This window comes from Coregonus lavaretus (assembly GCF_964263955.1).
Source record: "Coregonus lavaretus genome assembly, chromosome: 14".
NCBI lineage: Eukaryota > Metazoa > Chordata > Actinopteri > Salmoniformes > Salmonidae > Coregonus > Coregonus lavaretus.
The window spans coordinates 35,481,863-35,495,011 of NC_140001.1; the positions used below are offsets into that span (position 1 = coordinate 35,481,863).

Consider the following 13,149-nt stretch of genomic DNA (forward strand, 5'->3'; position numbering starts at 1 on the left):
ATCAGGGCACAGTGGAAAGCGCATTGCCCTCTGAAGGGGAACCAACCAAGCCTTAGTCACAGGCGGTAGACTTGATGCCCAACATTCAATGAAAGGACATTATGTAAATAGGCAAAGACACACATGGATGGAACCCACACACCAACACAAATGTACACACACACACAAACACGCTCAAGGCCACACACACACACGCATACAAACACACACGGTCCCCATAGGCAGATATTGTGAGATAGAGAGTGTTTAGTCGCGCCTGACTCTCCTCTCCCCTCCCTACTCAGGCAGGTTGTTGTAGAAGCTGGAGGTCTCCGAAACGGTCTTGGAGACGCTGCGGGACGAAGAGCCGTTGGAAGTCAGGTCCAGAGAGGAGCGCCTGGGTGCCGCCACCGCACACAACCCCACTCCCCCTCCGCCAACCCCCCGCGCCCCGGCCTCACACCCGGCCCCAGATAGGGCCCCAAACCTGGGAGGCTCCAAGTCGTCGGCCACGTGCGGCACGGTGGACACAGTGGTCTCCATACGGCTGGCCTTGTACATGCTGGTCTGGGTCTGTAGATAACGTGTGGACTTGAGCTCCAGACCCTCGTAAGAGCCAGCGGGGACACAGGGACAGCATCGGAACGCCTGCTTGAAGCCAGCTCGGAACCTAGGGAAGGACAGAGAGACAGATAGCACAGGACAGACACAGACAGACAGACAGGGACCAGAAGAGAGGCCAGGAGGAGATATTTTAAAAAAGGGGAATGTGAAAAAGCTGAGGACAGAGTAAGAAGAAGAGGAAAGTGTTTGATGAAAAATGAGTGGAGGCAGATGTGGAGAGGAGAGGGGCACTGCAGAATGTTTCATGACTTAGTTCATGACGCAGTTCTCTAGCACTGTAACTAACTCTCACATTTCTGTTTTGTACTATAATGACACTCAGTCATAACCTAGTGTGAAATAGGCATCTTTCAGAGACACTAGACAGCCGACAGGTGGTTGTTAGGAAAACCAACCAAATCTATAGGTTTACCAAATGTTTAAGTGATCATCAGTCAGATTAAGTAATAGTAAAATGTCTTAAAAAGAGAAGAGAATCATATCAAAAGTAATGTGAGCATTGCATTGTGAAAGGCAATTACTTTATATGAAAATGTATTGCAATGTGAAACGTATTTCTAGATGAAACAGTTTGGTGAAAAAATGACTATGATTTTGTGTGTTGTACTTAGTCAATTGAAAATGTTCTTAGAGTTTTGAAACAACTACCATTTTGATGATCTGTTTTGAGTTTTGTACCACATACTTGTGAAAATTGCACCAAAGCAATAAACAAAAACTGTAACAAGTCATATTAGAGAAACTAGTTGTTGTTCATGCAATAATTCCTACGTTTTTTTCTCCAATTTTGCCTTCACCACAACGGTAAAGGTTAAGAATAATATGTGATGAATGGTCCTCAACATATAAATAATGCACTGAATAAACAATCTACCTAATAAAAAACAGGTAAGAGGATTTGCATGCGTGCATATGTGCCTGTGTGTGTGTGTGCCATGTGCGCACACCTGTGTGTGTGTTCCTGCGTAGTGTAGTGTACCTACCTGTCGTTGAGACAGCAGTAGATGATAGGGTTGTACATGGTGGAGCTCATGGCCAGCCACATAACAGCCAGGTAGACTTGTTGGATGTAGAGCGTCTCAAACAGGAGGGGGGAGAACAGGTGGAGCAGGAAGTACACGTGGTAGGGCAGCCAGCAGATAGCAAACGTACACACCACCACGATCATCATCTTCACCACCTAACACAGATAGAGATACAGATACACCACAGGATTGGGGTTCATTCAAATTCTAATCACAGAGATCGTATTAAATTAGTTCTATATGTAATTCTGAGTTCGACTCAGTCATTTCAGGAGGCGTTTCATTGATATAAATGGGACTTCGCAATTGTTGAATCAAAATGTAAATTAATCTTGTGAATTGGCTTCGCCTCAATTCATATTGAATTGACCCTAACCCTGATACAGTGAAACTGTATAAACAGGGAGAGAAGTCAACTGAAGAAAAGAAGGTGAAAGGGAACAAGACAGCGGAAAGAAAGTGGAAGACGGTATGTGTGAGAGAAATAAGAAAGTAGTGTGTCTTACGTGTGTCAGTGAAGAAAGAAGGAAAGTTCAACTTCTCCCTGGCTGGACCTGGAGGTAATGCAGCCAAGTTGTTCTTGTTTTCTCCCAAATTACACCATAATTTCCTATAACGTGCAGTGATTTTGACCAGGGCTCATACAATTGGGCTTTTTCCAAACATTGGGCAGAATATCAGAAGTGGGATGCCTGTGTAAATGCAGCCATAGCGGTATACAGCTAGCCCCATAAACCCCAGATATTCTTACTGAAATTTTGATGAACAATAGCTAGCAGAGCATGTAAACCATAGCTTACTATGGTGTTGATTGGTACTGACTTATAAACTTGAAATATGAAATATCCTTATTCATGTTACTGAAATGGTACATTCTGTAATGCAGCCAAGTTGTTCTTGTTTTCTCCCAAATTAGCTTACTATGGTGTTGATTGGTACTGACTTATAAACTTGAAATATGAAATATCCTTATTCATGTTACTGAAATGGTACATTCTGTCAGAACATGTTATTGTTAGACATCAGGTATCCTATGGAGAGGAGAAGGGCCACAGTCTGGTTTCAGTCAACAGATAAGGTAGGACAGCCGTGAGTTGGGGAGGAGTGAGGAATTTGGGCCGAGGTCAGGTCAAATGAAGTGAGAAAGAACAGGCATCACTAAAGTCCTGTCTAGCAACAGAGATGTATTGGCTGTCTAGATGTGCAAGGAGGAGACTCGTCATAGGAGGAAGGTATAAATATATGTGCTTGTGTAAACATGTCTTTGTCTTATGCAGCTGTGTGACCCAGTGGGTGAATAAACTTGGTTTGAACATTACTAGTTGTCCGTGAGTTTTTCTCTGTTCATTTAGAACAGTTGGCGCTGTGAACAGGATTCACCACGATTTAGATCGGGGCGGGGAACCGTGACAGATTGTGTGGAAATAAGAAGACAACTGTGAATAATTTTGGTTACATGTGTTGTCAACAACAATGATATTTGAATAAGACATTAGGTCATCCGTATTCTCCATTAGTAAATTGGCAGAAGCTTCAGTATTGTTTCTAATTCAAGGTATCAGGTCCAGTCACCAAATTATTTGGTACCAATACCGTAACTACTCTCCGGGAAGTGGGATAACTAAATACAATAACAAAATATTTATAGTTAAAATTGGCGAGTATTAGAGCCATGGGTGAAGAAATCTAAACACTCTGGACACCGTCGGGAGAGGCGTCGGAATAATAACTATTGAAATGGCGACTGGCGACCCCGATTCTCCCTGTGAAGGGGGGCTAGAGGAAGAAAAGTTTAATAAAGCCATAGAGGCGCTGAAAGAGGCGCACAAGCATTCTACTAATTCGTCTCGAATATGGGAAAAATTTAGCAAATTTGATAAAATTGCTCAGCATTTTCCTATTGATGGAAAATTCCAATCTAATAAAGAATTCAGAGATGCAATTGTGACTTGGCACAATGACATAGAATAAAAATCTAAAGCTAAATACACCAGTGTTTTGATGTCAGAATTCTATCAACAAAAAATAAAAACCGATAAAAACAAAATTAGTAGATGTACTCAGCTGCAAAAAGACTGGGTACGTTTTAATGTTTTAATTTTATTTCACCTTTATTTAACAAGATAAGCCAGTTGAGAACAAGTGAGTACATTGATAGAATGTGTACGAATGCTTTGACGGCAGGTTTGAAACCTGTTATCAAAACGGCTATTGCAGGGGTAGTGGACCAACATTTTCATTGGGATCTAATTCTGATTACTTTGCAGCCGTGCGTGTGGTTAATTTAGCCACAGTGAGAGTCACTAACAGTGGTTTCAATGGCCAAGGTAAGACAAAGAAACAGGGAGGGAAAAGTAGCAAAAAAACATCAAAGCGTAATGCGACAGATCCCTGTTTTAGATGTGGGGTCGTTGGTCATTGGAAGAATGAGTGTAGGGTAGTACTAGAGCCTACGGCACCCGCTGCATTTGAATACTGCGATGCAAGCGTTTGCAACTTTGACAAAAGAACAGCAGCAAACACTCTTGAAAGCAGCGGGGCAGGAAACTTTCACATAGCGGTGTATGGCCTCGGTTTGATCGATAGTGGTTCATAGAGATGACGGTTTCTATGTGTAGGGAGATGTAGGAGGACACTTCTCACACAACTTTCGAATAGATACCGGTGCTCAAATATCACTGATTCCTTAGATGAGAAATAGGCTAAATTTAAGACAGGAAAAAGTATTATATTCAGCAAGGTAACAGGGGCAGAATCGAAAGCGATACGACTACTACCCATGTCTCTGACCATAGGACCAGTAACAATACCCGGATAATGTTACATGGCGACGGGTGTGGAACCAATTTTGGGGTTGGAAGAATCTATGCGAAATGCCAGGGGAATGGATTCTAAAAGGTAACAAATTACAATTACCAGGCCAAACACTTTGAAAACTCAGAAAACCTTGGTGGGTTTTTAATCTCGTGAGACGTTTTATTACATCTTATTCCGAAATAGATTTATAGAATTTACGAAAGTGAGGAGGGGTCACGAGAAATTAGAGTGGAGTTCATATTGTGAGTAATTGTTAGCAGAGTTTTGAAAAATAAATTCTGTCAAACGACAGCATTGGGGTTACCAAACCCTCAAGTGACAGCATTGGGGGTTACCAAACCTAAAATGGCCGTTATTTGTATTTGTTCATGAACATGAAGGGCAAGGCAGGACAGTGGTCTTATCATATCATGTTTTGTATGTAATTAAAACGTTTGTGTTGCTGATTAAGATTAGCATAGTGAATACTAACAAACACTTAATAGTGTTGAATGACCTTTTTCCTGACTTTCTGGTGAGGCCTGATCAACCTCACTAAAAATGATAGAGACATCAAATCAAATCAAATTGTATTTGCCACATGCGCTGAATTCAACAGGTGTAGACCTTACAGTGAAATGCTTACTTACAAGCCCTTAACCAACAATGCAGTTTTAAGAAAATAAAAAAAAGTTTTAAGTAAAACATTATTGATGGGTTACCATTACAGAGTCAATGTTGAAGGGGGCACTGGTTAGTCGAGGTAATTGAGGTAATATATACATGTGGGTAGAGTTAAAGTGACTATGCATAAATAATAAACAGAGTAGCAGCAGCGTAAAAGAGGGGGATGGGATGGGGTGGGGTGGGGGGGCAATGAAAATAGTCTGGGTAGCCATGATTAGCTGTTCATGAGTCTTATGGCTTGGGGGTAGTAGAAGCTGTTAAGAAGCCTTTTGGACCTAGACTTGGCGCTCCGATACCGCTTGCCGTGCGGTAGCTGAGAGAACAGTCTATGACTAGGGTGGCTGGAGATTTTGAAAATGTTTAGGGCCTTCTTCTGACACCGCCTGCTATGAAGGTCCTGGATGGCAGGAAGCTTGGCCCCAGTGATGTACTGGGCCGTACGCACTACCCTCTGTAGTGCCTTGCGGTCGGAGGCCGAGCAGTTGCCATACCAGGCGGTGATGCAACCAGTCAGGATGCTCTCAATGGTGCAGCTGTATAACTTTTTGAGGATCTGAGGACCCATGCCAAATCTTTTCAGTCTCCTGAGGGGGAATAGGCTGTGTTGTGCCCTCTTCACGACTGTCTTGGTTTGTTTGGACCATGATTGTTTGTTGGTTATGTGGAGACCAAGGAACTTGAAGCTCTCAACCTGTTCCACTTCAGCCCCGTCGATGAGAATGGGGGCTTGCTCAGTCCTCTTTTTTTTGCTGTAGACCACACTATTTACCAAGAGAGTTTTCATCTATATTTTTTGTAGCTGTCTATATACCACCACAAACCAATGCTGGCACTAAGACTACACTCAATGAGCTGTATAAGGCCATAAGTAAACAGGAAAACGCTAATCCAGAGGCATCGCTCCTAGTGGCCTGGGACTTTAATGCAGGGAAACTTAAATCCATTCTACCTCATTTCTACCGGCATGGTAAATGTGCAACCAGAGGAAAAAAACTCTAGACCACCTTTACTCTACACACAGAGATGCATACAAAGCTCTCCCTCGCCCTCCATTAGGCAAATCTGACTATAACTCTATCCTCCTGATTCCTGCTTACAAGCAAAAACTAAAGCAGGAAGCACCAGTGACTCGGTCAATAAAGAAGTGGTCAGATGACGCAGATGCTAAGCTACAGGACTGTTTTGCTAGCACAGACTGGAATATGTTCCAGGATTCTTCCGATGGCATTGAGGAGTACACCACATCAGTCACTGGCTTCATCAATAAGTGCATCGATGACGTCGTCCCCACAGTGACCGTACGTACATACCCTAACCAGAAGCCATGGATTACAGGCAACATCCGCACTGAGCTAAATGGTAGAGCAGCCGCTTTCAAGGAGCGAGACTCTAACCCAGACACTTATAAGAAATCCCGCTATGCCCTCCGATGAACCATCAAACAGGCAAAGCATCAATTCAGGACTAAGATTGAATCGTACTACACCGGCTCCGACGCTTGTCGGATGTGGCAGGGCTTGCAAACTATTACAGACTAGAAAGGGAAGCACAGCCGCGGGCTGCCCAGTGACACAAGCTTACCAGACGATCTAAATTACATCTATGCTCGCTTCGAGGCAAGCAACACTGAAGAATGCATGAGAGCATCAGCTGTTCCGGACGACTGTGTGATCACGCTCTCCGTAGCCGGTATGAGTAAGACCTTTAAACAGGTCAACATTCACAAGGCCGAAGGGCCAGACTGATTACCAGGACGTGTACTCCGAGCATGCGCAGACCAACTGGCAAGTGTCTTCACTGACATTTTACACCTGTCCCTGACTGAGTCTGTAATACCAACATGTTTCAAGCAGACCACCATAGTCCCTGTCCCCAAGAACACTAAGGTAACCTGCCTAAATGACTACCGACCCATAGCGCTCACGTCTGTAGCCATGAAGTGCTTTGAAAGGCTGGTCATGGCTCACATCAACACCATTATCCCAGAAACCCTAGACCCACTCCAATTTGCATACCGCCCCAACAGATCCACAGATGATGCGATCTCTATTGCACTCCACATTGCCCTTTCCCACCTGGACAAAAGGAACACCTACATTACCAGTGAAAAGTTTGGACACACCTACTCATTCAAGTGTTTTTGTTTATTTGTAAAAAAAATTACATTGTAGAATAATAGTGAAGACATCAAAACTATGAAATAACACATATGGAATCATGTAGTATCCAAAAAAGTGTTAAACAAATCAAAATATATTTTATATTTGAGATTCTTCAAATAGCCACCCTTTGCCTTGATGACAGCTTTGAACACTCTTGGCATTCTCTCAAACAGCTTCATGATGTAGTCACCTGGAATGCATTTCAATTAACAGCTGTGCCTTCTTTAAAGTTAATTTGTGGAATTTATTTCCTTCTTCATGCGTTTGAGCCAATCAATTGTGTTGTGACAAGGTAGGGGGGTATACAGAAAGTAGCCCTATTTGGTAAAAGACCAAGTCCATATTATGGCAAGAACAGCTCAAATAAGCAAAGAGAAACAACAGTCCATCATTACTTTAAGAAATGAAGTGTAGTATCTGAACATCCCAGAACTTGGCTCTGCTTGCGGAAACATCTGGAAAGCATTAATATAGGGGCCCCCTAAAACAGAGGAGAGTCTGCTATGTGAAGGTCAGGGATTGGTCTATTCAAATCACGCGATATTATGTTACATAGGATATATACCAGGTTTTGAACAAAGGACGGGGAGAATAATCATTTTTAGATTGGGTTAGTTGTTCTCCGGATTTCTGCAGAAGTCTGTAAATTGATGCTGAAAATCTTTGATATAATAAACCATTATAATCAGAGTTCAGTGTCCTCGGATTTCTTGTCAACACAGCATATCAGCATCGTTGTCTCGACACCACAGAAGGTCAGTCAATACGGAACATTTCAAGAACTTTGAAAGTTTCTTCAAGTGCAGTCGCAAAAACCATCAAGCTCTATGATGAAACTGGAATGGAAGACCCAGAGTTACTTATTTCATAGTTTTGATGTCTTTACTATTATTCTGCAATGTAGAAAATAGTAAAAAATTAAGAAAAGCCCTTGAATGAGTAGGTGTGTCCAAACTTTGGACTGGTACTGTACGTGTGAATGCTGTTCATTGACTACAGCTCAGCGTTCAACACCATAGTGCCCTCAAAGCTCATCACTAAGCTAAGGACCCTGGGACTAAACACCTCCCTCTGCAACTGAATCCTGGACTTCCAGGTGGTAAGGGTAGGTAACAACACATCTGCCACGCTGATCCTCAACACGGGGGCCCCTCAGGGGTGCGATCTCAGTCCCCACCTGTACTCCCTGTTCACCCATGAATGCATGGCCAGGCATGAGTCCAACACCATCATTAATTTAGCCAATTACACAACAGTGGTAGGCCTGATCACCGACAACGATGAGACAGCCTATAGGGAGGAGGTCAGAGACCTGGCCGTGTGGTACCAGGATAACAACCTCTCCCTCTACTTGATCAAGTCAAAGGAGATGATTGTGAACTACAGGAAAAAGACGACCGAGCACACCCCCTTTCTCATCGACGGGGCTGTAGCTAGCAGAGCATGTAAACCATAGCTTACTATGGTGTGAACCCATGCAGAGTTACTGTACTCAATTCTGGAATCATCTGCTGCTTCCCAGAGCCCCACAGTAAATATTTACCATACAACACCCCTGATTTGTAAGTGTATGGATTTGTGATCTTAATTTCAGCCAGTGTGTAATAGCAGGGAAATAATCCTGCAGCAACAGAAATTTTGAATTGTTATGTGGATTATAATGGACTTTAAAAAATATATAAACCTCAAATACACTACAAGTTTAAAATGTCCTGCATTGCAAGAAAGTTATCCTGCAACAGGGTGATCAATGAAGATCCTACTGTACACCTGTACCTTGCATTTGGCTGTGAGCTGGGCTACTGTAGAGCATGTAAACAACAGAGACAAAGTACATTATATAATACTATGGTCAATGCTATTTCTTTAAACCCAGTGTTAGTGTATGGTACCTTGTGTTTGGCTGTGAGCTGGGCTGGTGTAACCCAGGGTTACTGTACTGTACCTTTTATTATAGTGTGCTGTACCTTGCGTTTGGCAGTGAGCTGCTCCTTGTAGCGGTCAGAGGAGTCTCCAGGTATGTTACTGGCCCAGAGAGTGAGGCCCACCACCAGATAGGCGCAGCCCATCACCAGTAGAGGCAGGAAGTAGATCAGCACTGTCACGCACACGTAGTACCTACAGGACAGGGAGGGGGAGACAAGATCAGCATGCAGCACTGCTACATTGTACCTACAGGACAGGGGAAGAAGATCTGCATAGTCACACACACATACAGGTAACTGCCAAAATAATAGAAACACTTGAGTAAATGAAGAATATAAAATATATTGAAAGCAGGTGCTTCCACACAGGTGTGGTTCCTGAGTTAATTAAGCAATTAACATCCCATCATGCTTAGGGTCATGTATAGAAATGCTGGGCATTATTTTGGCTACCATGGCTATGCCCCCATTGGATGACAATGCCCCCATCCACAGGGCACAAGTGGTCACTGAATGGTTTGATGAGCATGAAAACGTTGTAAATCATATGCCATGGCAGTCTCAGTCACCAGATCTCAACCCAATTTAACACTTATGGGAGATTTTGGACTGGCGCCTGAGACAGCGTTTTCCACCACTATCAACAAAACACTAAATTATAGAATTTCTTGTGGAAGAATGGTGTCACATCCCTCCAATAGAGTTCCTGACACTTGTAGCATCTATGCCAGCGTTTCCCAAAGTCGGTCCTGGGGACCCCAAGGGGTGCACGTTTTGGTTTTTGCCCTATCACTACACAGCTGATTCAAATAATCAACTAATCATTAAGCTTTGATTATTTGAATCAGCTGTGTAGTGCTAGGGCAAAAACCAAAACATGCACCCCTTGGGGTCCCTAGGACCGAGTTTGGGAAACACTGATCTATGCCAAGGTGCATTCAAGCTGTTCTGAGTCATGGTGGCCCAATGCCATATTAATACACTTTGTGTTAGTGTTTCCTTTATTTTGGAAGTTACTGGTAAACAACAGGGAGTGGGAAGAAAAGTGCAGACAGGGAGGACATCAGTGAATTATGACATCCAGTCAAAAACAGGGATCAGGTAGGTGTGTGGGTTTGGATGGGATACAGATAGGGTAGCTGTATCTTTATGCCAGGTGCAACAGTAATAGGGTATGAATAAGGACCTCCTTTATCTAGCAAACATATCTAATACAACTATTCTGAGATCATTTTTCTATATTTGCATGGCAAAGGAACTAACTCCCCCCCATAATTAACTGTCCATTAATAAATAAAAAATGAAGAACATTAAGACAGCTCAGATTCAGTTCATTTTAGTTAATGGCTTGGTTATCAGACACAGTAGTCGGTCTCTCCTCCCCAGACCCTTCCATGGAAGAGTGTGTGTTTTTGGTTTTACTATCCTTGTGGGGACCAGAAGTCCTCCTCCTTGTGGGGACCAGAAGTCCTCCTCCTTGTGGGGACCAGAAGTCCTCACAAGGATAGTAAAACAAGGAGCATTAAGACAATTATTATAATCAGATAGAACGCCCAGGACAGAGACACAACATCAGCCTTCAGGCCTACTGAGCCAAATGCAGGTGCACTAGAGGATCAAACCTGGCACACACAGCACACAAGGCATATGAAATGAGCCCAAAGAGAGAGAAGCTGCAATTCAACCAATTGACTTGAAGGCTTACCTTTTTTATGCACCGATGGTTTTCCTCCCCAAAATCTCTGTTGTACCTTTTTGTTCTCTAGTGATGCATGCAGTGTTTTTGTTTTTTGGGATATAAAAGGTAAGGCAACATTTTTTTTGTCTCTATGTCCAGTATGAAAGAAGTTAGAGGTAGTTTTGCGAGCCAATGCTAACTAGCATTAGCTCAATGACTGGAAGTCTATGGGAACAGCTGGAAGTCTACAGGAACAGCTAGCATGCTAGCTGTTCCCATAGACTTCCAGTCATTGCGCTAAAACTAGTTAGCAATTGCGCTAACGCAACATAGCAACTTCCACAGAGAGAGACATAGACATGGTATCCAAGAGTTCATCTGACTCTGGGGAAGTAGATAAAGGGCATTGCCAACATCCTGAAATATCCATTTAATGGCATTCACAGTCTGTTACCAGTGATTATAACAGTGAAATGTTTAGGAACCGAATGAGAGAGTACAGGCAGCAAATTGGTAATGGGTGGGCTCCTGTACAGACTTCCACTTACTTTCTTGTCTGAGATGTGTGAAATTAACTGTCACAGCTCCCTAATACTTGCTTTTTGTAAATAATATGACAGGAACGGGGAAATTAGTTAAATTCAAAGGAGAACACACTGGGGTTTCAGAAGTAAATGAGAGAAGTTAAACATTCTTCCTTAGTTGTTAATTTTCTTGATTCGAGCCAATGTCTTATAAAACAACCTTGTAAAAGAAATAAACTGATGTTTTCATTTTAGTCAAAAACAACTTTATATCGAAGGAGTGCCTTTGAGTCAATACAGGTCTAAGATTGAATCATACTACACTGGCTCTGACGCTCGTCGGATGTGGCAGGGCTTGAAAACTATTACAGACTACAAAGGGAAGCACAGCCGCGAGCTGCCCAGTGACACAAGCCTACCAGACGAGCTAAACCACTTCTATGCTCGCTTCGAGGCAAGCAACACTGAAGCATGCATGAGAGCACCAGCTGTTCCGGACGACTATGTGATCACGCTCTCCGTAGCCGATGTGAGTAAGACTTTTAAGCAGGTCAACATTCACAAGGCCGCAGGGCCAGACGGATTACCAGGACGTGTACTCCGAGCATGTGCTGACCAACTGGCAAGTGTCTTCACTGACATTTTCAACATGTCCCTGACTGAGTCTGTAATACCAACATGTTTCAAGCAGACCACCATAGTCCCCGTGCCCAAGAACTCTAAGATAACCTGCCTAAATGACTACCGACCCGTGGCACTGACGTCTGTAGCCATGAAGTGCTTTGAAAGACTGGTCATGGCTCACATCAACAGCATAATCCCAGAAACCCTAGACCCACTCCAATTTGCATACCGCCCCAACAGATCTACAGATGATGCAATCTCTATCGCACTCCACACTGCCCTTTCCCACCTGGACAAGAGGAACACCTACGTGAGAATGCTATTCATTGACTACAGCTCAGCATTCAACACCATAGTGCCCTCAAAGCTCATCACTAAGCTAAGGATCCTGGGACTAAACACCTCCCTCTGCAACTGGATCCTGGACTTCCTGACGGGCCGCCCCCAGGTGGTAAGGGTAGGTAACAACACATCTGCCACACTGATCCTCAACACGGGGGCCCCTCAGGGGTGCGTGCTCAGTCCCCTCCTGTACTCTCTGTTCACCCATGACTGCATGGCCAGGCACGACTCCAACACCATCATTAAGTTTGCCGACGACACAACAGTGGTAGGCCTGATCACCGACAACGATGAGACAGCCTATAGGGAGGAGGTCAGAGATCTGGCCGTGTGGTGCCAGGACAACAACCTCTCCCTCAACGTGACCAAGACAAAGGAGATGATTGTGGACTACAGGAAAAAAAAGAGGACTGAGCACGCCCCCATTCTCATCGACGGGGCTGTAGTGGAACAGGTTGAGAGCTTCAAGTTCCTTGGTGTCCACATCACCAACGAACTATCATGGTCCAAACACACCAAGACAGTCGTGAAGAGGGCACGACAAAGCCTATTCCCCCTCAGGAGACTAAAAAGATTTGGCATGGGTCCTCAGATCCTCAAAAAATTCTACAGCTGCACCATCGAGAGCATCCTGACTGGTTGCATCACCGCCTGGTATGGCAACTGCTTGGCCTCTGACCGCAAGGCACTACAGAGGGTAGTGCGTACGGCCCAGTACATCACTGGGGCAAAGCTCCCTGCCATCCAGGACCTCTATACCAGGCGGTGTCAGAGGAAGGCCCT

The 13,149-nt window shown here is 43.9% G+C and overlaps 1 protein-coding gene across 2 annotated transcripts in view; it reads right to left on the minus strand.

Annotated features, from left to right (window-relative positions):
• Positions 1-276: 276 nt before the first annotated feature.
• LOC311141184 (substance-P receptor-like) overlaps positions 277-13,149 on the minus strand; it is a gene marked incomplete at both ends in the record, with an annotated part of 35,954 nt that continues 23,081 nt past the window's right edge. Inside the window, 4 exons of one of the 2 annotated variants that reach the window (XM_084176444.1) lie at positions 277-376; positions 443-649; positions 1,587-1,783; positions 9,241-9,391. In XM_084176444.1, coding sequence (XP_084032570.1) covers positions 277-376; positions 443-649; positions 1,587-1,783; positions 9,241-9,391 — 655 coding nt within the window. Of the gene's footprint in view, positions 650-1,586; positions 1,784-9,240; positions 9,392-13,149 lie in introns of both variants that reach the window. The other variant, XM_084176443.1, reaches the window with a different exon arrangement.